Source organism: Anopheles moucheti, chromosome 2, assembly GCF_943734755.1.
Source record: "Anopheles moucheti chromosome 2, idAnoMoucSN_F20_07, whole genome shotgun sequence".
Taxonomy (NCBI): domain Eukaryota; kingdom Metazoa; phylum Arthropoda; class Insecta; order Diptera; family Culicidae; genus Anopheles; species Anopheles moucheti.
In genome coordinates this window covers 67,954,563-67,975,885 of record NC_069140.1, presented here as the reverse complement: position 1 = coordinate 67,975,885, position 21,323 = coordinate 67,954,563, and the positions used below count along the sequence as shown (strand labels likewise).

The 21,323-nt window shown below is 42.2% G+C and overlaps 8 protein-coding genes across 9 annotated transcripts; 2 read left to right on the top strand and 6 right to left on the bottom strand.

Moving 5' to 3' along the window:
- Window positions 1-28: 28 nt before the first annotated feature.
- On the bottom strand, window positions 29-1,494 carry LOC128303681 (alcohol dehydrogenase class-3). Its single transcript, XM_053040763.1, has 2 exons — window positions 1,347-1,494; window positions 29-1,266 (listed from the first exon to the last, which is right to left on the bottom strand). Exons 1-2 carry the CDS (start codon window positions 1,365-1,367, stop codon window positions 154-156), a joined length of 1,134 nt encoding a protein of 377 aa, XP_052896723.1. The 5' UTR covers window positions 1,368-1,494; the 3' UTR covers window positions 29-153.
- Window positions 1,495-2,043: 549 nt separating this feature from the next.
- LOC128297750 (probable RNA 3'-terminal phosphate cyclase-like protein) lies at window positions 2,044-3,379 on the bottom strand. The gene is made up of 2 exons (XM_053033442.1): window positions 2,551-3,379; window positions 2,044-2,467 (listed from the first exon to the last, which is right to left on the bottom strand). Exons 1-2 carry the CDS (start codon window positions 3,358-3,360, stop codon window positions 2,105-2,107), a joined length of 1,173 nt encoding a protein of 390 aa, XP_052889402.1. The 5' UTR covers window positions 3,361-3,379; the 3' UTR covers window positions 2,044-2,104.
- Window positions 3,380-3,594: 215 nt separating this feature from the next.
- Window positions 3,595-4,948, bottom strand: LOC128297916 (peroxisome assembly protein 12-A). 2 transcript variants are annotated; one of them, XM_053033631.1, is made up of 4 exons: window positions 4,829-4,948; window positions 4,276-4,769; window positions 3,973-4,194; window positions 3,595-3,909 (listed from the first exon to the last, which is right to left on the bottom strand). In XM_053033631.1, the coding sequence occupies exons 1-4, from the start codon at window positions 4,946-4,948 to the stop codon at window positions 3,789-3,791; spliced, it is 957 nt and encodes a 318-aa protein (XP_052889591.1). In that variant the 3' UTR covers window positions 3,595-3,788. The 2 variants fall into 2 exon arrangements, with proteins under 2 accessions (XP_052889591.1, XP_052889592.1); XM_053033632.1 differs by having other exon boundaries at window positions 4,276-4,692; window positions 4,829-4,916.
- A 123-nt stretch (window positions 4,949-5,071) lies between these two features.
- On the bottom strand, window positions 5,072-8,716 carry LOC128297290 (serine/arginine-rich splicing factor 1A). Its single transcript, XM_053032910.1, has 5 exons — window positions 8,471-8,716; window positions 8,018-8,387; window positions 7,885-7,952; window positions 7,689-7,814; window positions 5,072-6,776 (listed from the first exon to the last, which is right to left on the bottom strand). The coding sequence occupies exons 1-4, from the start codon at window positions 8,635-8,637 to the stop codon at window positions 7,724-7,726; spliced, it is 696 nt and encodes a 231-aa protein (XP_052888870.1). The 5' UTR covers window positions 8,638-8,716; the 3' UTR covers window positions 5,072-6,776; window positions 7,689-7,723.
- A 141-nt stretch (window positions 8,717-8,857) lies between these two features.
- LOC128310606 (partitioning defective 6 homolog beta) lies at window positions 8,858-13,237 on the top strand. The gene is made up of 5 exons (XM_053047290.1): window positions 8,858-9,545; window positions 9,662-9,887; window positions 10,621-10,748; window positions 10,817-10,914; window positions 11,014-13,237. The coding sequence occupies exons 1-5, from the start codon at window positions 9,483-9,485 to the stop codon at window positions 11,441-11,443; spliced, it is 945 nt and encodes a 314-aa protein (XP_052903250.1). The 5' UTR covers window positions 8,858-9,482; the 3' UTR covers window positions 11,444-13,237.
- Window positions 13,238-13,390: 153 nt separating this feature from the next.
- Window positions 13,391-15,092, bottom strand: LOC128310605 (transcription initiation factor TFIID subunit 7). The gene is made up of 4 exons (XM_053047289.1): window positions 14,967-15,092; window positions 14,688-14,903; window positions 13,686-14,621; window positions 13,391-13,622 (listed from the first exon to the last, which is right to left on the bottom strand). The coding sequence occupies exons 1-4, from the start codon at window positions 15,048-15,050 to the stop codon at window positions 13,581-13,583; spliced, it is 1,278 nt and encodes a 425-aa protein (XP_052903249.1). The 5' UTR covers window positions 15,051-15,092; the 3' UTR covers window positions 13,391-13,580.
- Window positions 15,093-15,381: 289 nt separating this feature from the next.
- LOC128297919 (asparagine synthetase domain-containing protein CG17486) lies at window positions 15,382-17,505 on the bottom strand. Its single transcript, XM_053033634.1, has 6 exons — window positions 17,411-17,505; window positions 16,942-17,350; window positions 16,676-16,872; window positions 16,197-16,618; window positions 15,927-16,107; window positions 15,382-15,862 (listed from the first exon to the last, which is right to left on the bottom strand). The coding sequence occupies exons 1-6, from the start codon at window positions 17,468-17,470 to the stop codon at window positions 15,389-15,391; spliced, it is 1,743 nt and encodes a 580-aa protein (XP_052889594.1). The 5' UTR covers window positions 17,471-17,505; the 3' UTR covers window positions 15,382-15,388.
- A 168-nt stretch (window positions 17,506-17,673) lies between these two features.
- On the top strand, window positions 17,674-21,263 carry LOC128297260 (RNA cytidine acetyltransferase). The gene is made up of 6 exons (XM_053032871.1): window positions 17,674-17,916; window positions 17,991-19,089; window positions 19,160-19,681; window positions 19,741-20,257; window positions 20,350-20,905; window positions 20,974-21,263. The coding sequence occupies exons 1-6, from the start codon at window positions 17,714-17,716 to the stop codon at window positions 21,101-21,103; spliced, it is 3,027 nt and encodes a 1,008-aa protein (XP_052888831.1). The 5' UTR covers window positions 17,674-17,713; the 3' UTR covers window positions 21,104-21,263.
- Window positions 21,264-21,323: the final 60 nt, after the last annotated feature.

Below are 21,323 nucleotides of genomic sequence, written 5' to 3'. Positions count from 1 at the left end.
ATGAATAAAATAATAAAAGCGATTCATTACAAACCAACATTTATTTCCCTGTTCATCTGGTGCGAAATTTTAAAAATTCGATTGGGTAATATTTGGCTGGACCATGTTGTGCAATGTTTCCTGAGTTTGACGTGGTTAGTTAACAAGGGGACGTTACATGTTTACCACGGAGCGAATGCTTTTGCCTTCATGCATCAGCGTAAATGCGTCGTTGATCTTGTCCAACCCCATAGTGTGTGTAATGAATTCATCCACCTTCAGCTGCTTCTGCAGATACTGATCGACCAGCTTCGGCACACTCTCTACGCTTTTCCATCCACCGAAAGCCGTTCCCTTCCATGTACGTCCGGTTACAAGTTGAAACGGTCGCGTGGCAATTTCCTTGCCAGCCTCAGCAACACCGACGATCACCGATACACCCCAGCCACGGGTACACGACTCCAGTGCAGCACGCATCGTATTCACGTTGCCAACACACTCAAACGTGTAATCTAACCCTCCATCAGTTTTCGCGACCAAGACCTGTTGAATGGGCTCTTCGAAGTCGTTCGGATTCACGAACTCGGTGCAGCCGAACTGTTTCGCAACCTCAAACTTGGCCGGATTAATGTCGACTCCAATAATTCGGCTTGCTCCAGCCGCTTTACAGCCCATCACGACTGCCAGACCAACTGCACCCAGACCCCATACTGCACAGGAACTGCCAGGCTCGACTTTTGCCGTGTTAAGCGCGGCTCCGTAACCGGTCGGTATACCGCAACCAAGCAAACACACCTTCTCTAAAGCAGCGCTGGCGTCAATTTTCGCCAGCGATACTTCAGCTACCACCGTGTACTCGGAGAACGTTGACGTCCCCATAAAATGGTAAATTGGCTTTCCGTTGCAAGTAAACCGTGTCGTACCGTCAGGCATCACACCCTTCCCCTGAGTAGCGCGTACCTTCGGGCACAGATTCGTTTTCGAGCTTTTACAGAACCGACAATCAAAGCATTGCGGTATATACAACGGAATTACATGATCGCCCGGCTGAAATTTTGTTACACCCTCGCCTACACTCTCCACAACCCCAGCACCCTCGTGTCCAAGAATCACCGGGAAGATACCTTCCGAGTCTAACCCACCCAGCGTGTACGCATCCGTATGGCACACACCAGATGCTACCACTTTAATGCGAACCTCGCTTGCCTTGGGCGGTGCAACCTCGATCGTTTCGACCACGAGCGGTTTCTTTGGTTCCCAGGCAACGGCCGCCTTACACTTGATCACCTGCAACAAGAAACGATTGATTTCGTTAGTACGCCGGAATAACTATGCGTAGGATGCGGTAGGAAAATGCTTCATATTACCTGACCAACGGTTGAAGCCATCTTTACTGTCTATCCGAACAAACTCCAAATGCTAATCAGTCGGTAGTAAAATCTGTTATCAACCTTGAAAGCGATGATAAGCCGGTTTTTAACTTTTCTGCTCTGTCGAAAAATGACCGAAGAACAAATATTGCTTGACGTTTTGACACAGTGATATTTTAACTGCATCGCAGTAGGACACACGGTCATTTAAAACAATCAAATAGTGGGACAAACTCGATTTCCAAAAAGTAGCGCATTGTAAGTAATTTGGCACTATGAAGTTTATTTTTATTGAACGGCGCATTATTGTTTTTCTTTTCGTTAGAACAGCCTGCCTGACCGTATCGACTTATTTTACCACGTAGCCGGATAGTCAGCCCTTGCTACGGGGGATTGGTCCCGATGGGACCCGTTCATGTGAAGACCGGTTCCGCTACCATCATGCCACCGGGCCGCCCCAGAACACTTAATTATAAAAGCGCAGAATTTTATTTTACTTTAAATAATACACTTATCAACACTAATAACACACTTCTCCTTTCAGAGTTGGCTTGAAAATTACTGTAACCGAAACAGTGTGAAGTTGAATGTTTCTTCACCAATGGCTAGAGGTAATACAGAACACATGGTCGAGGATATCGAACTCTTTTTCACATTAATGTATAAGCAAAATAGTCAACGGCTAAATAAAAGCTCCAAATCGAATTTTTATTTCTCTTAACATCCACGATTAGCAGAAATCAATTATGAGCAGATCAGTTGACACGTTTGCTAAAATTACTGTATCCAACCCCAACACATGTTAGCATCACTTTGTTAGATCCAGACAATTCTTCTTCATCTTCTTGGTCATCAGTACTACTATTTTCATCTCCATTTGCATTTTCTAACTTAAATGTAATGCCGAAAAATTCTCGTAAATGTTGAAGAAAATGGATGGTATATTGGGAAAGTGGACCTATTAGAAATTTGGAAACATCCTTCTGAGCCAACGCCATGTAAAGAACGACCAACCACTGGAACGCAGACTCTACGCAACCGCCTCGGAATACCTCATCCAACAGTTTCATTCCTGCTTCCCGGCCAATATCTTCCGGTATAGATGGATTACCTTGTTGCTGGAAAAGCAAACCAAATTTGGTTAATAAAAACAGTTTTACAACTATTGTAAAACTTCCAACATGACCCGCAAATAGATTACCTCATCCATAGATTTGCAGATTGCTTCCGCAGAGAACATGGTGCCGTCAGTTGTTTCTGCCACAAGATTGATTCCGTATCCGGGACTATTTCCCGACCGTTTACCCTTATGCTGGTCTGTGTTAATGTACACATCGGGCAGGAAATTTAACATCACGCCTTTCGCGTGTTCCACGGCACGATTGGCCATTGCAGGGCTGACTTTACAGCAATATGCTGTACCTCGTATGCGCTTAATCATCGTTTGCTTCGTGCATTGAATAGCTTTCAGTGACTTACGCACTGGACAGCGGAATGTTATTTCACCGCCACCTCCCGGCATCATACCCCGTTTCAGTACCTTCAACTCAAGGCCCTCGTCCACAACTAGGAACCGTTTCAGGGCCGGCAATGCGGATGCCTTAATGTGATCCACCGAAGGACTTTCCTTGCTGTTCGTTACACCGGTCAGTGTAACCTGCAGCGGCTTTTTACAGAAAGGCCCCAGGGCTACTAATATGTCAAGGTAATAACCGATTCCGCGCTCTGTGGAGCAATCATGGTGAATTATCCCACCGTACAAGAGTCCCGGTTGATACACAAACGAACATCCATCGCGATCCACTCTTGTAATCGTGCCGTTTGTAAGTTTGTCCAGAAGCTCAAGCAGATTCGTTTCGTACTCCTGCAGGCCCGGGTTGGTTTCGCGGTGCGGTCGTATTTCTCGTATTTCGATTGATTTTCCGCTCAGTGTAGAAAGCAATAGTCGTTGTTTAAGAAAATTACTACCATGGTATAAAAGGCAACCGTTTTCCTTCCCAACACAGGCCATCTTCGAGAGAAAGCTGAGAGTGAACACTGTTGGTAAATTAACGGAGCACGTTGTCTGTTGATAGGAGAACTGTCAGACCGGTTGTTTTCTTGGATGACAACGATTTGCTTTGAAGATTCTAAAGCACGGGTTCCACTATCTGACATGTGTGGAAAATAAATGTCGTACATTTGTTGAACTGATTCATTTTGAATAAGAGCCTAACAAGATTTTATATATTTTCACCGTTGTGACTCTTATAGAGGGTGAATTTTAAATTTATTGTTCTTCCACAAGCAACTAGAAATTTGTTCTTCACGTTCTAGGTATCGAGCGTGTTCCTAATGTTTTACAACCAGTATATACCCAAAATTCTTGCTCTAACCTACTAAACCCTTTGTTATATAAAATGCAAAGCTAGAACTAAACTAACCAATCAACTTAACGTGTCAATCATCATCGCCGCTAAAAATTCCGATCAAATCGTTAATAGTAGCCGGATATTTGGTGACAGGGCACCTGCTCTCCGTATGAAGATGAGTAGCGATGCAACGATAGCAATAAACATACCTGTAACAGCGATAACAAGCCTTTAACAATTGCAACTTGCAACAAAAATATGGCTAATCTTACCCAGAGACGGATATCGCCGTCGGAATTATGTGCTTTTGCAGACAGATAGGGCATATATTAGCGTACTTTTCAGCATTGGCATCCAGTTCGGGAGCGTCTGGTATTGGCAGCTTTGAGAGGTCTCCAATGTTGGCTTCCGTTTGCCACCATTCGATGAATTGTAGAAAGAATGCAGACAATTCCAACCAACGCAAAAGGGCGGTACTGAGCATCGTTGCAACTCTGCAGGAGCAATGCATTAGGAGAACGTAAGCAGCATCAGGTCAAAAATATCGGAGAGACAAAAGCCAATTCGTTACTCACCTTACTTTTCCATGTAACATGTCCTTAAATGACCAACTTTCCTCTTCTTCAGGAAGGTAGGTCAACCCAAGTCCTAAAATTCGCAACGATGGTGCGTGAGTTTGAGTAACATTGGCCAAATACGATACGTAATGAATAAGTTTCACACTTTCGTAGCATGCCTTTATGTACGGTAGCAAACGGAATAGAAACGTCCGATTTGCCGGCACATGTTTCGCGTTTTCATAGTCCTCTTTCCATCGGTCGCACGCCTTTTCTAGTTTGCGGACAGCGTACGGTACCAGCACTAGTACGGCGAACGACCAATAGCGATCCTTCAAGCTGAATGTTTTACTTCGCAGTGATGTTCTAGTAAGTCCATAAAATATTTCTGCAAGCGATCCTCCATAGCGTTGTATATAGTATCCTTGGATGAAACTGTTGAACATCAAATAGAACTCATCATAATAACGAACTAAGACTCCAAAGACCGTAGGTTTCGCTGTTGCTAAAAACTAATACAAATGCCAATTAGATACGAGGGCACAGTAACGCACGATTTGTGTTTACCTACATCGACAACGCGTTTGATTGCAGGATAGAATGTACCATTTAATGAATCTGCCGCTAAAACCTCAAACAAAGATGGTTTTACTTCCACGTTCGGTGTTATATGTGCACCTCTCGCTGCCATTGTTGATTGTTTACGTTTCTCCGACGCTGCGAATCGCTGTCAATGCTACTGTTCGTAGCTATTCGTTCAGTAAACATTCTCACGCAATAAAAGACATTTTTGATTTGTTAAAATCATACTCCTTTGCTAATTTATTGGCGTAACCAGCACACAAACAGCATTATCCATACTATTGCCTTTAATATGTTGTATATTTCTTCACATAAACATTTAGTGCCTGATCATCCAGTATAGTTGACGGTATTGTTGTGGTATATTTCAGCCCGCGTGCATTTACTCACGTATGCGGCATTTGTTACGATTTTCCATTCACCGGGTGCCGATCCCATCTGCATCATTATCCAGTGTTCGAAAATATTGTCACACAACAGATCTTACCATCAAAACCATCCTACACGTGTATCCTGCTAAAATGATGGATTATTTCCGTACACTTCCGTTTGAATCGTTTAAGGGGCAAATGGAAAAGAGTGTTAATATAGTGGATTTTAATTATCTAAATCATCAAACACGATGGACATGGGAGAACGAAACATGTCTGTACATTTTGAAGAAAGGTGAACAGAAAGGTGGAAAGATCATTTCATCAAGATCCCGTCTAAATCCTCTGGTACAAAGCTGTGAATAAGGAAGTATACAGCGAAAGATATTCCAGAGGGTTTAACATAGAAACAGTTATGAAATATGGTTAAATGCTACAGGAAGGTAAAACGTGTTAATTGAGAGAAAAAACTATTTGTGTTTACCGAATGATTGCACATTCCATTTCCAACGTCGATCCAACCTTGGACAAGGATAATCCAAATGCATTTCCCGCTTTTAATGTTGGCACAAGCGCAGCAGATGCGTCCAAGGATACATAATCATTCCACTCGTTACAGATACAAACGGTACCTGTCAAAACTTGGATACGACGATCCGACGGAATATTGTGATCAATCCTACTATCCACCTCCCTCGTCGTCCAGCGATGGGAAAACAGATTGCCCAGTGCGGTATGGATGATGAGAATGTTACAGCAGTGCACAACCAATTCCAGAACCAATACAGCCTCATCCTTCAGATCTCCTTTCTCCAACGGCGATCCATCCGAATCCAATCAATCCAAATCACCGTGCAAAATTAAATCCAAATCCAGCCTCCACGAATATTCCAGTGTTTTCAAATATACGCTTCCATTCCTTCCTGTGCATAGTCAGTCCCTCGATGTCCTGAATCCATCACCAATCCATCATCTCATCGTTTGCCTTCATCATCGATGCGATTTCGTTTTACTTGCTTCCCCAGCAATAAATAAATGTCGCTAAAGCAAGCTTACGATGTTAAAACATACCGTGTCAAAAACCCCATTATGTAGGGTAAGGCGCATTCCCAAAGAGGTGTTCGTTGACAAGTTTTACTACCGGTACAAATATACATCTGTACCGATGGGAAAATCTGCGAATCAATGAAATATGGTATCAATGAGTACGTATTCTCATGGTCAGTCGGTCCTATTGTACTGGACTACCAAAGCATGAAAAGCAATCGGCACTAATGCTTTGCATCGTGTAACTGAGAAAACAATCGTATGATTTTTTATGAACGAACCGTCCATTTTCCCCCACAATAAGTGTGATCATATGATCACATTGTGCATACGAACCAACGCTTATCCTCATAATCCCGCAGGTGACCTGTGCAATAGGTGAACAATTATCAAACCGCAGCACTAATCGATATGACTCCCGTCGTTACCGATGATATAGCGCGCATTTACACCTCGTACATTATTATCCTGTGTTGCGCTCTTTTCAAATTTATCACATTCTATCAATCCTCTTAGACCCTGTCAGAAAAAAGAACAAAATAGCATGTTAAGTTGTACTCTGTTACAAATGAAGTTAATTAATCTTCTTATCATATTGAATATTTCTCGATTTTGCTATTCAATAGAAATATGATCAAAGCCGCTGTTAATCCCAGGTGTTTCCCCTTCCTTTTTGCGACTCTCTCTTTCGCCTGACGGTTTTCTGTAGATAAAATTCGACATAGTCATTTTAGACCACCACCCCTTATTATCGTAATACGGTGGGTGATGTTCTTTTGAATGCTGGATAAGTAATGAAGTGCAGTGGTGGCACGGCAATATGACTAATCTGGATATAATTACGACGCTGTTGCATGCACTAAACAGTTCTACCGACACACACACACACACAATTTCAATAATACGCACAATATTGCCTTTAGATGAAGCACACTCGCATTTGCATCTGCTACCGACATTTCGATTCCGTCCCTGATTAGAGTAAAGTATTTGCTTACGTCTCTAGGCAGAGCTCAATTTCCTTGTTTTAAGGAATGTTGTTTACACTTTCTGCCATGCGTCCTACGTTTGTTTTAAGTCTATTGAATTGCTTCTTGTGGTTCTGTGTTGGTTACAGGTGCAACTAATTTCTTCTTAGCTTCTATACTAAACTTTACCAGGATGATTTTACACAACTGCTGTCATATTTTAGACAAATTATTCTTACACTATTGATTGTGAAAGCAATCGTTAGGGATCGAGGCTTGAAGGTGAACACTTCCGAGAGATTTGGAAGTGTCATTTAAAAAAAATGCGAGATAAAATTATTGTTTAAACTAAACTCAAACATGAATGGCCAATTGTTCTTCTGCCGGACACTGCAGAAAACGGCGTTCTGAGTGTTCATTTGTGTAAAACTGAAGAAAGAAGTAGATTTAGCGAATTAATTACTTTAGTCTTCATGGGAGGACAGCCCTCCAGCCGGTTCAATTGTAGGAACGGGAACGTGATCGTGAAAAGCTCCGCTTCACTGGTGAATAGGTCGGTGTTCCCCTTCGACGACGTGGCGAATATGATCTGGAGCAGAAAAAATGATACAAGCGTTCGTAAAATGTTTGTAAAGTAAATCTGAACGTTAAGCAAATACCTGTCCCTGTATTCACGCTTTTCGTCATTTCCTGAATCTTCCCGTACATGAATGTAAGCGACTTCACCCTATTTTTAAGAGTTTAAGAGCAAAATTATAGTCTTTGTTTCTGTCTACATGAAAACTGTTTTACCTCATGAGAACGAAAGCGGGAATCGTCAAGCTTTTTGATCGCGTATTTCATGTCTTCATGTCGTAGGAATTCCACCACTCCCGTACCGTCTTTATAAACATCCGCAAAACACACATCACCGGCTTCCCGCATATGATCCTTCAGGTCCTGCCACGATCCGGACGATGGTAATCCGGTTACCATCACCCGGAACTGAGAGCGTCGTGCCGGTGGACCACGGTTTCCACGATCGCCCCTACTGCTACGGTCACTGTTCCCTTGACGGCTACCGCGGTAACTGCCAGGACCACCACCTCGTGGGAACTCGACACGCAATCGATATCCGTCGTAGTCGTATCCATCGCGAGCCTTAACCGCGTCATCAGCATCGCTGCAAAAAAATAGATGATCAATGCAGTGAATTTATTGTTCCTTCTACAACAAAGTGCATTTTTGCATCTATTGAAGCTGTACCGTGCGTCCTCAAACTCTACAAAAGCAAATGGCGGCCCACGACGATTTTTCAGATCCACGAACGTCACTTTTCCGAACTTGTGGAAAAGATCCTGAATATCCTTCGTCCGGATGTCCGGTGGCAGATTACCGACGTATATACGACACTCGTTACGTCCATGAGACATCGCTACAAGTTACACGATTTTTTGTTTTATTTCCACAAAACCTGCTATGGACTGGATTATTCTGTTTTCACAAAGAACGCTTCACGGCTCGCTTTGACATTCTCTTCGTTAAAAGAAGATGGATGGCATATTCGTTGAAAAAAGGTTCTTTTGACGTTTTCGTTAAAAGTATGACTTTTCCGTGGTCCAGTTTGCTGGAAGTAGAGGAAAAAAAGCGACGGCGGTCCGTGTAATGAAGCAGTAGCGCGTTTGTGTTTTCTATCGGTGAAAAATTTGTTTTTCATTTATTATTTGTTAGCTGCTCCGCTTATGAACGTGCTTAAACCCCTTTCCATACGAGTGTCCGCCTGTCTGGCGAGGTGATACTGTGATAATATATGTCTAGATTTGTGTGTGCTCGCTGCGTCCGAGATGCGAAAGTGTTCCCCCGGCGATTGTGAGTAACTTCACTCTGTTCCCATTATCGTGTGGCACCGTGTTTGGCAACGGGAAAGGTACAAAGGCAAGGAAAATCCGACCAGCAATCCGCTTTGCATAAGTTTCACCATCGTGTAAGTTGTGTCTCGTGATATCTCTACGAAAGATCCGGATGAAGTTTTATGCGTGATTTTGTCCAGCACCGTTTCCGGAGCCAACTCGGAGTAAAGAGTAAAATTTTCGCATGGCCAAGTACACCTTGCAATAGAAATCGAAATACATGATCGTGACCGAAGGGAAAAAGTACGGTGGCCCACATAGTATTGTTCGCATTGCTCAGTTCCGTTTTGTCCATTGTGAGTAGTGTAATAGTGTAAAGTTTTTAAGTTATTCGTTGTGCGATTTAAATGATTGTACATAAGTGAAGAATGTCGAAAAGCAAAACAGCACATCCGAAAATCGATAGCGATCGTGTAGAAATTAAGTCAAAGGTAAATTCCGTATGAAAATTTTAACTGGTTTAACCTATTCGATGATGTTCGAGCCCTCTTAATTTCCCTTTCTGTGTGTCTTGCATTCTATCCGCCTCTTCGTAAACCAATTCCAGTTCGATGCTGAATTCCGGCGATGGTCTGTAAAACGTTCCGAACAACATTCCTTCGAAGAGTTCCAGTCGTTAATCGAACGGCTGCACAAGCTCGACCGCTCCCAGCTACTCGTTTCCTACATCGATCCGCGGGATAACGATTTGCTACCGATCAACAATGACGACAACTTTGGAAGGGCTTTAACGACGGCGCGACCCCTGCTGCGCGTAATCATTCAAAAGAAAGGTAAGCGGATGGGAAGGATGGAGACGACCGGAAGAAAATGAATTCCACTTCAATGTAGCTATCGTCGTACAATTGCAACCCTAGCAAATGTCACATTACACACTTGTGTGGATAAGAACGCCCTTCTAACGATGGCTAGTAGCAATAGCGTCCCGAATGATTCATACCGTCGGGCGGGTATGCGTATGGCTACTCCGCTTACGGCAAGTGCACCGTTAGCGTTAGCATACAGTGGATAATGAAGCTGGTTGATTGATTGAATTCCAGGGTGGGGTGTAAGTTGGGATGATTATCAGTATAGCACAGTTCACTGTGTGTACCATCTGCCCACACAACCACATCGGCGAGCATGCTATCGATCGAGGTCAGATTGCGATCGTAAATCGAAATGAATCGTACCTTTCAGTAGAAAAATGCTCTCTCGTCCATCGGTTTGGATCTGCCAACCCGCCAATGATCCCGCTATTATTTTTCTTAATTAATTTTACTTCTCTTGCTTCCCATTGCGGTTTCGTGGAAGGTTGTGATCCACACAATTGCTCTTCAAGCAAGTTAGTGTCGTGATCATTTTGGGATATCGTTGACCAATAACTTGGTAACGCTTCATTTCAAAAATTGAAAATTTAGTCGTCATGCATTAAAGATCTATACAACTTGAACATGGAATCATTGGACATTATCGTATTATCGTATTCAAACAAAAATGTACTAATATATTTTGTCAATTAAACAGGTGACAGTATTGAAGAACGAACGGGATACGGTACGATTCGACCCAGAAATCTCATCAGTAGCATTCTTGGACAAACGCCGGTGAAGCCGAAAGCTTTGGCGATATCAAATCCGCACGATTTTAGACAGGTATGCACTAAAACTTCTTCTTCTTTCGACGATTACGATTATTGACAAATGCTAATGTATATCTTTAGGTATCCGCTATCATCGATGTCGATATTGTGCCCGAAACATGCCGACGAGTACGTTTGCTGAAACATGGCAGTGAAAAACCTTTAGGATTCTACATTCGGTAAGTATTTGATTTGGGTAGACCAGTTGTAGAATGTGGTTTTTTTACGTACGTTAAATAACTCCCTTTTTTCTTGTAATTCCAATTACCCCACGTTAGTGATGGTACATCAGTGCGAGTTACCGCTAAAGGTTTAGAAAAGCTACCCGGAATCTTCATTTCTCGTCTCGTGCCTGGCGGATTAGCCGAAAGTACCGGCCTGTTGGCGGTTAATGATGAGGTGCTGGAGGTAAACGGTATAGAGGTGCTAGGCAAAACGCTGGATCAAGTGACAGACATGATGGTGGCCAACAGCTCTAATCTTATCATCACGGTAAAACCCGCCAACCAGCGAACCCTTGCACCGCCCCGGCGCGGATCATTCTCGCGCAATAGTCAGCTTTCGGGCGGGTCGCACCAGTCGCACCATACGACGGGTTCGGACGAAAACGACCAAGATGATCAGGACGAGGTAGTGGACCTTATCGAAGCGGTCACGCTAGAGGAGAGCAATCTCATCTCCCAAAAAGATGGTGTGCTGCATTTGTAGGCTCAATTGTTTATCTACGATAACATTTCCAAATCTGTTTGTTAGGGTGCGTTCGTCATATCTTCTCCAAATCTGGCATACTAGTGGGCGGAACGTTTAAAACAACAAACGCACACAATCACACACAAAGAGCAGTTAGGTTGTTTTTCGCTATAACAAAGTTTCATAGCAATTGCATTTGTTGAAGTTTTGTGTGTTCGGTTATGCGCGCTACACTGTATTTTAACGAATGGAAACTACGGAAAGTGCCTGGCAGTTGTCATCCGACGTTGAAGTCAATTCCTTTTGTAGGAGTTTTATTGAATGTGTACATGCTTGGAAGGAGCGTTCGTTACTTCATTAAAATCGTTACTTAATGCAACAAACATACATGTATGGAACAAAAACACATTCCAATCTATGATCTAAAATCCGCATGAAATTTTATATCTAAATGTCCAGGAGAAAAAGACATTTGAAAGGTTTTCTTTCTCGTTCACTAATAGTTAGCGAACGTGGATCGTTGATCCGATGTGATAGAAGCGTAAAGAAAAATAACAGCAAAGAGAAACAAATTTTAACAGTATATTTGAATTTATTGTATGCAAACCGTGCCTTCCTAAATTGTCTGTCTTAAAAAGCGATCGATATACAAGACAAAGATTTACCCAGCCTTGAATATCCCCGCATTGTTGCTTAAGCGAATCGGCATAGGAAATAACATATAAGCGCATACGCAGAGAGCTTACGACTCAATCAAAAGCAATTTCGCTTTAATTCAACCGTTGTACTTCAAGATAAAAAAAACCTAACAAACAGTACTTACATACAAATGTAAACAGAATAGTTGTTGGAAATGGGTATTCAACTATCGACTAGAATGGCAGTCTAAGAACAATTTCTCGTATCTTGACGATCCACGCAAAAGTAGCAAAGCACCACATTCTGAACAGTATAGTTTCGTTTCCTATAAACAGAGCTTTTGCTCATCAACGATCTGAAATGAAATGAAGCTGAAGAAAAATAATTGCTCACGAGTAAATATCAGCAGTTTGGTTATCATAACAAAACAAAACTAACATCAGATAACTGCTATGCAATACCAAATATTAAAAGGAGTTCACAGAGTCGTGGGTAAATTGTATTTAATGCCTTTTTAAGACGCATGGTTTACCATTGCGTAGTTATGCAGACACCGCTATTACAATAGAAAACAAGCAATTGCGTTTAACACAAACGATAACGCGGGGTAGTGAAACAGTAATGCTAAGTTTGACGAAAGGAAAATCGAAAAAGTCACGTACACCGACAACGGTGCATACACATTCACGTATGCAATGCAAAACTGGAAACGTTCATAATCTTTGGCAGCTGGTAACAAAGATAACAAGCAAGGCGTGATGCAACGTTAATGTAGCTGTTACTATATTTTTACCAACCCTTACTGTGGGAGCACGAAGCGCGATCTCTGGTATATCCAGCAGGTGTTTTCTTCCAACTAGACTGTCCTAAGCAATTCGTCCTGTTTTCATCCCTCACCCATTATTTTCAGAGTATTGCTCCGCCCTCATATATGCGAACATTATTACACAGTATTTTTTTTGTTATTATTCGCTTAGTTGTAGCATAAAAAGATAGAACGATAGTGGAACGGAAAACAAACACCACTTTTCGATATTCAAAATAAGAGGATCACCCACGATTTGCGACTTATACTCACTAGGCATAGTTTAGCATACACATGTTCGATCGGCACACACTACTGTGTCATGGCGTTTTCCTCTCACGTGATCGGGCGTGTGTACGTAGTCATCGTCGAGAAAAACAAATACCCGAATGCCTTACAAACGAAATACGTCCCGAGTCGTTTGAAAAAGGAAATAAGCGTCGGACCACATACTTAAACATTCCCGTTCTTTCAAACACACATTCCGTACACAGTCGTAGATAAAATGTTAGGGTCTTAAAAACTGTTTACAAAGAAAAAAAATATATTATAAACTTTTTATGGATGAAATTTGTGGACAGTGCATTTCGTCTTTCTACTATAGAGTCCTTTGCGATTTTACAAATTCCGATTTGCACAGATGACCTACGAGTAGAATCGTTACTTTAATATAACTGTGTTATTTGCCGTATTCCTTTGTTACGCTGTGCTTTAGTCCAGATTATATTTTTCTCCCGATTGAAGATCATGTATCTAAAAAGTATAATCGAACAAGGTAAGCAAAATGTTTCTATCTTTCGTCTATTCGTAACTTACCTCTTTCTCCTTGTCCTGTATTTCCATCAGCAAGCTGTCCAGCTTATCTTGCAAACGCTGACGTAAGGTTTGATTTTCGATCGTGCGAATTTCCTGTTCCTTTTGGTTACGTTGCGTTTTGAGATCGCTAATTTGGCGCTGCAGCTCGTAAATCCGGGCGTTATTATTTGTGCTAGCGGTTGCACTATTGGCGTTACTGTTCTGACTATTTCCGAACCCACCGTGTGGCATGTCTGATGAATCGTTATCGGAATCCAACCGGGAACTGTCACCCTGAAAGTATGACATGGACTTGGATCCGCCTGCACTGCTAGCTCCTATTTCGGGCCTTCTGGCTGCCCGGTAGCCACTGCTCGAACCAGCACCGCTAAACATGCTTTTATTAAACTCCAGGGCAGGGTTTCGCTCGGTCTGTTGCGTACCCTGGTAAGAGCTGGAATCGGACAAGCGGCTATCATCGGCTTCCGCCGACAGTCGACTGCTCTCATCAATATCAATATTCTTGTTGATTGGATTATCTTCCTCATCCGAATCGGATACTTCTTCTCCGAAGATATCATGTTCTCCCACGTCTTTGTTGTGGTCACCTTTTTTCGTATTCTTTGATGGGCTTTTATTGGGTGCGCCCGATTCCGTACCCGATCCCGGCGAGGGTTTGTTCGGATCCTCATCTTCGGTGATCAGTTCCCACTTTACATTAACTGCCTCATTGTCGACCCGTAGCAAACGTTTTACTTCCTTTTCTATCTCCGGTGCTTCAACGTATTTTTTCTTAAGAGTTTTACGAAAACGACGCTTCCGTATATTCTTGCATGGTGGTGTCACTCCGTGCGGCCAAAGAAACTTTTTGTCTACTTTGTTAGGATCTTTTTTCTTATTTTTGTTAGGTGATTCCTCTTCGGCTGACTGTTGTTCGGGCTCCTCCTTGCATATCATCTAAAAGCAGAAAAAGGAAAATGATCCATAACGCGGAGTTCTTCAGATTTCCGAAAAGTCTAATACCATCTGACATATGTCCGCGGTTTTGTAGAAATTCTTTGAGTCAATCGTTTTCAACGATTCGATTATCGTGGGAAGATCAACCACTTTCGCGTGTAGCAACCAATGGTCAAACCGAACTTCGCCATAGCGTAATTCACTCTCCAAGCGAATGAAAAGTCGATCTTTCAGATTGTTAGCACCGTTTTGTATCGCTTCGCGTAGAGCAGCTGCTGGTTCCTGTGAACAAATAAGCTCAATTCAACGTATTCATTATGTTAGGATCTTTTAATGAAATACTACCTTAGGCATTCGCATAATAATCTGCGTTTCAAGCTCTGCACCATCGTCCTTCTTGTTGTCTTGTTTCGCGGGTTTATCGGGCATTTTACTATTTTGCCGTAACTTGCAAACGCGTATATATTTTAGAAAAATGTTTTTTTATTTACTAATGTCACCACGACCAAGGTATATGGCTAAAGCTGTGCTCGATTGAAATGATACATTGAATTGAAAAATTGTAATCAATCGCGTGGAAGACAAAATAAAAGTAAAGAAAAAAAGTTCAAAATTGAATGCTAATATTTCTGCATTTTATATTCGATTGACTACAGAGTTAGTTATATGTCTTATTAAAGTGTGATTATGATTTTGACTGTTTTTTTTATTCGAGAGCTAACGTTAAACGGGTTGCTAAGGGGTATTTTCCTAGGTAATATTAAATATTAATCTTGCAGGTACGTTGAACGGTCGGATGCCTTTTGTTTTCGATCTGCTATCCTGGAACCGAACTGTAAAGCACGTTTTCTTAGCATGCATGCTTCTGTAAGCCCTAGTTTATGGGCACATATGCGTAGTAAAAGCTTGTCGCCAATCCCGGGTCCCAGTGGATGATAACATCGTTGAGAAGCTTTCAAGGAACGTACCAACGCGATGAAATCTTCTTGCAGATAAGGAGTTCTAGGTGTTACACCATTGTCACTGATTACTCTGTCATCACGTGCTAAATTTCTACTTGGCAAGCGCTTCCAATCTAATTTCAATTCTTCCTCCAGCGCTTCATATGCTTTCTGGTACGCGAGTGACCTATGCTCCGATGAACGATTTTCACTACATCCACCAAAATTTCGTTCGAATGCTGTTTTGTGTCTAGTGTACCCACCAAATAGTTCATCCGCTCCGGAACCTAAGAGCAGTACCTGTACAAAGAAATCCATATTAAAGCGATATAGCATCGTTTATCGACCACTCTAAGCTACTTACTCGACAGGTACTGGCATAAGTTTGTTCATTTAACTGCCCAACTCCATTAGAAGCGAACCAAAGTGCAGCACCCAACGATTCGTCCAAAACATTTAGTAGAGGAAACACGAGCTGAGAAATGATTTTTCTTTTCTCATTTAGTTCGCATCGAGAAACATTAATCTCTACAAAATTCCAAGTACTAATATGGAAAACGAAAAAGCAATCAAATTTTACAATTGAATTGCTTCAATTATTATTTTACCCAACCAATATTGTTGTTATCATTACCGATTAGGCCTTAAACGGCGCAACTCGTCCAGCGATGCCCACCCTGTCAATCTATCCGGTACGTTCCATTCTGTTTGAGCTGGCATTACTTTCGTACGGTTTACTTTTTCAAAGGCTACATTCATCAAATCAATCGGACAGTTCGCTGGCACGAATTCATCTGCTAAAAGAGCTAGAATCGTACAATCTATTCCACCCGAAAATAAAATTCCAACCTTTGGATGAATACATTCTGATTGCCGTTCTAAACACAGTTTGCAGTATTGTATGGTGTTGGTGATACGCTCCTCAACTGCATTGCGTAAAGTACCAACAAGATGATTGCAAACATTGCTTATCTCTGGGTTTTTCAACAGACTGTCGAAAATGTCTCCACCCAAAAGGGTTTCGTTTTCTAATGCGGTGTGAAAATTAAAATTGTACTAAAAAGAGTAGTGTAAGTAAAATTTCTACCATGAATTAAATTACAGATACCTTACCGGTGTAATGTTTGGATCCTGTGGGATTTTTAATTGGACTGCTAGTTGGATTGTTAATGGATTGATCTGCTCTAGCTGCGTACAATCATCTACCCACGGTAGCAAAGTAACCGAATTAGATTCTTTCACGCACTCTAAATCAATAAAGTATAGACCATAGGGGGGAAGTTCGTGAACGACATTGGATCCAACGTTCCCTGAAACGATATAAACAAATTTGTTTGTACATTTGATTATCATTTTGTATATTACCGACAGAATATTACCCCCAACACTCGAAATGAAAGTGTTTCCATCGCGGTCCCTTCCGATGAGCAAACTGTTTCTTCCAACAGCGTCACGGGCAAAGTAAATTCTGTTTACTTCCTTCCTGAGAAAAATAACACTAAACGGACCACGCAAGCTAGCGAAAAGGTTAAAAAGATCTGTATCGCCCCCACAAGCTTCAATTCTTTCCAGCAGCCACATCGTGTCGCTCCGGCTCATATCTTCTCGCTTCTGGAAGATATCGCCATTGAATGTCAGCACCGTTTGATCACTTTCCATCGGTTGTTGGGATAACGTTGCTCCCTGATGCCATAGCACCGATCCATAAAATAGCACCATCGAATCATACCACAATGTAGCCTCATAGTTGGGTCCACGGTTTTTGAGAAAGTTTCTACATGACTCGAGCTGAAAATCAATAGAACGCATCTACACATGCTTTTTATGCAAATGCACAACATTGCCTACCGTTTCTTCAGCCTCAGTCGAGCTGTTATTAGTGCAGATGTAGCAAAATATTCCACACATCGCAAAGACCGGTAATTTAGGTCCGACCACGTTCCAGTTTGTTTACATACATTGGCAATTCGTCGAATCGTTCTACAAATGTCTAATATAGCATTTAAAATTATCGATGAAACACTCACCACACATTCCTGTGAGACACCCTGTATCTGTCATTTTGAAAACCGCATTTGTTTTGTTCAGGACGTCCCACGTGAAACCGGGCATCGGATCACTAATTAACAAATCGAAGCATTCTCCGTTAAAATGGTGAAGAAAAAGATCGACAACCGTATCCGTGTGATGATCGAAAATGGTGTCAAGATGGGTCATCGTACGATGTTCGTTATAGTTGGCAATAAAGCCCGGGATCAGGTGCCCATACTCTACGACATCCTGACCAAGGCATCGGTTAAGGCACGACCGACTGTGCTGTGGTGCTACAAGAATAAGGACGAAGCAATTTCAAAGTAATTGTTTGGCATATATTTTTTCTTACTGGTTGCCTGAATGCTAACGGACACACTGTGGTCTTTTCTTTCAGTCATGGAAAAAAGCGAGCGAAAAAGATACAAGCCGGCAAGATCGACATCAACGAGTCGGACCTATTCGATGCATTTCGGGTAGCTACTACGATCCATGGCCGTTACTATAAGGATACGCATACCATTCTTGGTAAAACGTATGGTGTGTGCGTGCTGCAAGATTTCGAAGCCCTTACCCCAAACCTTTTAGCACGTACTGTGGAAACTGTTGAGGGGGGTGGTTTGATCATTTTGCTACTTAAAACGATCTCGTCCCTCAAGCAAATTTACACTATGAGCATGGATGTGCACAAGCGCTACCGGACGGAAGCACACCAGAATGTTACGTGTCGCTTCAACGAACGTTTGATTCTATCACTAGCCGACTGTTCCCGTTGCTTGCTGGTGAATGACGATTTAACCGTGCTGCCACTATCCTCTCGCACGGCTGACGTGAAACCGATCGATGTTGCTTCGATCGAAAGCAGCCATAGTGAGCAGCTAGCCGAACTGAAGGAAAGTCTGGCAGATGCTCCACCGGCGGGACCATTGGTGAGTTTGTGCCGAACGTATGACCAGGCGAAAGCCGTAGCTCAGTTTATCGATGCACTGGCTGAGAAGCAACTGAAACCTCCAACTTCCCTAACTGCGAGTCGTGGACGTGGAAAATCTGCCGCCATGGGTCTTGCTATTGCCGGTTCGATAGCATTTGGTTACGTAAATGTGTATGTAACGTCGCCATCGCCGGAAAATTTGATCACCCTGTTCGAATTCATTCTGAAAGGATTCGACGTGTTGGAGTATCAAGAGCACACGGACTACACGATCATACGCTCGACAAACCCAAACTTCAACAAAGCGATCATTCGCATCAACGTAACACGAAACAACCGGCAAACGATTCAGTACATTTCTCCGACTGATGCACATCTACTAAATGCCGCTGATTTGTTGATCATTGACGAAGCAGCAGCCATCCCGTTGCCAATGGTTAAAGCAATGTTGGGTTCGTACCTCGTATTTATGGCTTCTACAATCAACGGATATGAGGGAACTGGGCGATCCCTTAGCTTGAAGCTATTATCACAATTACAAAAGGAAAGCAATGCTCCCTTACCGGTAAGCTTGACTGTAGTTTCGTGCTAGTCCCTTTCTCACCGTTTTCATATTTTGTCGCTTCTTGCCACAGATTAAGCTTGATGAATCGATTCGCTACAGTCCCGGCGATCCCGTCGAATTATGGCTTACGTCATTGTTGTGTCTCGACGCTACAATTGTGCAAAATTTGAATTCTGGCTGTCCGCCGCCGGATGAATGTCAGCTTTATTACGTGAACAGAGACGCACTGTTTTCCTACCATCGGGCCGCAGAAACATTCCTTCAGAGGATTGTATCAATTTGCGTATCGTCACATTATAAAAACAGTCCAAATGATTTGCAGATGATGAGCGATGCTCCATCGCATCATCTGTATTGTCTTTTAGGTCCGATCGTGAAGAAGAATCAATTGCCAGAAATTCTGGTCGTGATTCAGGTGTGCTTAGAGGGTGAAATATCTTCCCGTACAATGCAGAACTCGCTCGTGCGCGGTATGAAAGCATCCGGCGATCTAATTCCGTGGAATATAGCGGAACAGTTTGGTGATCATCAGTTCCCGAAATTGTCCGGAGCGCGAATCGTACGCATAGCAACACATCCCAACTATCAACGTGTAAGTTATAAGTTCTGTCCATTGTTGGAAGAAGTTGACTCACGTAAACTATTCGACAGATGGGGTATGGAAAACGCGCTCTAAATCAGCTGAAACTTTATTACGAAGGAAGGTTCCCCATCGATACGGATGGTATCGATGATGAGCAAGGAAACGACAACGGTATCGAAACAATTGATGATGAGGACGTGGATTTGCTGAAAGAAGTGATTGCTCCGAGAAAGAAAATTCCTACTCTGCTGAAATCGCTCACCGAACGAAAACCAGAGTCGCTGGACTACCTTGGAACATCGTATGGTCTGACAGGCGAATTGTTGCGCTTTTGGAAAAATCAAAAGTTTGTTCCCGTATACCTAAGCCAGAAGGAAAATGATCTTACCGGAGAGCACTCGTGCATTATGCTCTGTCCGATCAATTCCAACATCGAACGGGTTGAAACCAACGAATGGTTGAATCATTACTTTTACGATTTCCGTCGACGTATACTAAAACTTCTTGGAAAGTCGTTTAACAAATTTCCCACCAGTATGGCACTTTCTTTGCTCGAAAATCGGGCTGTTAAGATGGAAGGCAAAGGTAAGTTAATGTGTGCTGAAATTCCAAATTCAGATGTTGCTCTATTAAAATCGCCTTGCACAACAACAATAACTTTTGGTTGCTTATTCCAGCATTGACGCAAACGACAATCGATGAAATATTTCTTCCGCATGATGTACAACGACTGGAAATGTACATAAACAATCAAGTTGAATACAAGCTGATCTGGGATTTGACTACCGATATTGCGTCTCTGTACTTTCAAGACAAGATGGCCGGAGCTCGTCTTGAGACGCTACATAAAGCAATTTTACTTGGGTGTGGATTGCAGAATAAGTCGATCGATCAGATGATGGAAGAGTTGAATATGCCCAGCAATCAAGTATTGGCAAAGTTTGCAGATTGCATAAAAAAGCTAACAAATTACATAATGCAAACGATGGAAAATACGATCGAGGGAACTATGGCAAAGCCAAGCGAGTTAAATATGGGAGAAAATTTGGTACCATTGAAGCAGAGCCTTAACGAAGAGTTTGCAGAAGATGTTAAAACCTTACAGAAACAGCAAAAGCAGGAGTTGGCCAAGCTGAAAAAGCTTAATCTCGATCAATACGCAATCAAGGGAACAGACGATGAATGGAATAAAGTGCTGTCTAATACCAAATCCACGATAGTGTCGATTAAAAGGTAAATAGAAAAAAGTAACCCTACCATTATACTTAGTACGAGATCTTATATTTTTCTTACATTTACAGTGGAGAAAAGCGGCTTAAAGAATCAGCCGATGATACCAATATGTCATCCGGTGGTGGGGACGTTTCCGCATTTCAAAAGAAAAAAGCAAAATTTGGCAAGAAGCAAAAGTCTCGCAATAGCAAGGACTAACCATTGCACCATACAACTGTCGTTATGAGTTTGGCGCTTCTTAGCTAAGGTACAAAGTTACAAAAATATATGAAACATATGATACGATAAAAGTGAATTGGTGTGTTTTATGAAAACATGCGAAACTCGTATGTAACGAAGAGATAAAATTATATAGCAGTTGTTGGGCTAGCATATAATAACATTTATTGACAATAAAATAAATAAATCAATAAAGCAG

Excerpts from the sequence above, each read along its gene's own strand:
- LOC128310606 (XM_053047290.1), top strand. The coding sequence starts at position 9,483 with ATGTCGAAAAGCAAAACAGCACATCCGAAAATCGATAGCGATCGTGTA. Across the intron at positions 9,888-10,620 it reads CGTAATCATTCAAAAGAAAG|GTGACAGTATTGAAGAACGA; the intron begins GTAAGCGGATGG and ends TCAATTAAACAG. Across the intron at positions 10,749-10,816 it reads ATCCGCACGATTTTAGACAG|GTATCCGCTATCATCGATGT; the intron begins GTATGCACTAAA and ends GTATATCTTTAG.
- LOC128297750 (XM_053033442.1), bottom strand. The coding sequence starts at position 3,360 with ATGGCCTGTGTTGGGAAGGAAAACGGTTGCCTTTTATACCATGGTAGT. Across the intron at positions 2,468-2,550 it reads TCTGCAAATCTATGGATGAG|CAACAAGGTAATCCATCTAT; the intron begins GTAATCTATTTG and ends TTGCTTTTCCAG.
- LOC128297919 (XM_053033634.1), bottom strand. The coding sequence starts at position 17,470 with ATGTGTGGAATATTTTGCTACATCTGCACTAATAACAGCTCGACTGAG. Across the intron at positions 16,619-16,675 it reads AGGATCCAAACATTACACCG|TACAATTTTAATTTTCACAC; the intron begins GTAAGGTATCTG and ends TACTCTTTTTAG. Across the intron at positions 16,108-16,196 it reads CGCCGTTTAAGGCCTAATCG|TACTTGGAATTTTGTAGAGA; the intron begins GTAATGATAACA and ends TTTCCATATTAG.
- LOC128297260 (XM_053032871.1), top strand. The coding sequence starts at position 17,714 with ATGGTGAAGAAAAAGATCGACAACCGTATCCGTGTGATGATCGAAAAT. Across the intron at positions 19,682-19,740 it reads CACATCCCAACTATCAACGT|ATGGGGTATGGAAAACGCGC; the intron begins GTAAGTTATAAG and ends ACTATTCGACAG. Across the intron at positions 20,258-20,349 it reads TGTTAAGATGGAAGGCAAAG|CATTGACGCAAACGACAATC; the intron begins GTAAGTTAATGT and ends TGCTTATTCCAG.
- LOC128303681 (XM_053040763.1), bottom strand. The coding sequence starts at position 1,367 with ATGGCTTCAACCGTTGGTCAG. Across the intron at positions 1,267-1,346 it reads TGGCTTCAACCGTTGGTCAG|GTGATCAAGTGTAAGGCGGC; the intron begins GTAATATGAAGC and ends TTCTTGTTGCAG.
- LOC128297290 (XM_053032910.1), bottom strand. The coding sequence starts at position 8,637 with ATGTCTCATGGACGTAACGAGTGTCGTATATACGTCGGTAATCTGCCA. Across the intron at positions 7,953-8,017 it reads CCCGCTTTCGTTCTCATGAG|GGTGAAGTCGCTTACATTCA; the intron begins GTAAAACAGTTT and ends TCTTAAAAATAG. Across the intron at positions 7,815-7,884 it reads AAGCGTGAATACAGGGACAG|ATCATATTCGCCACGTCGTC; the intron begins GTATTTGCTTAA and ends TTTCTGCTCCAG.
- LOC128310605 (XM_053047289.1), bottom strand. The coding sequence starts at position 15,050 with ATGCCCGATAAACCCGCGAAACAAGACAACAAGAAGGACGATGGTGCA. Across the intron at positions 14,622-14,687 it reads CCGCGGACATATGTCAGATG|ATGATATGCAAGGAGGAGCC; the intron begins GTATTAGACTTT and ends TTCTGCTTTTAG. Across the intron at positions 13,623-13,685 it reads TACAGGACAAGGAGAAAGAG|ATACATGATCTTCAATCGGG; the intron begins GTAAGTTACGAA and ends TATACTTTTTAG.
- LOC128297916 (XM_053033631.1), bottom strand. The coding sequence starts at position 4,948 with ATGGCAGCGAGAGGTGCACATATAACACCGAACGTGGAAGTAAAACCA. Across the intron at positions 4,770-4,828 it reads CAATCAAACGCGTTGTCGAT|TTTTTAGCAACAGCGAAACC; the intron begins GTAGGTAAACAC and ends CATTTGTATTAG. Across the intron at positions 4,195-4,275 it reads ATGTTACATGGAAAAGTAAG|AGTTGCAACGATGCTCAGTA; the intron begins GTGAGTAACGAA and ends TTGCTCCTGCAG.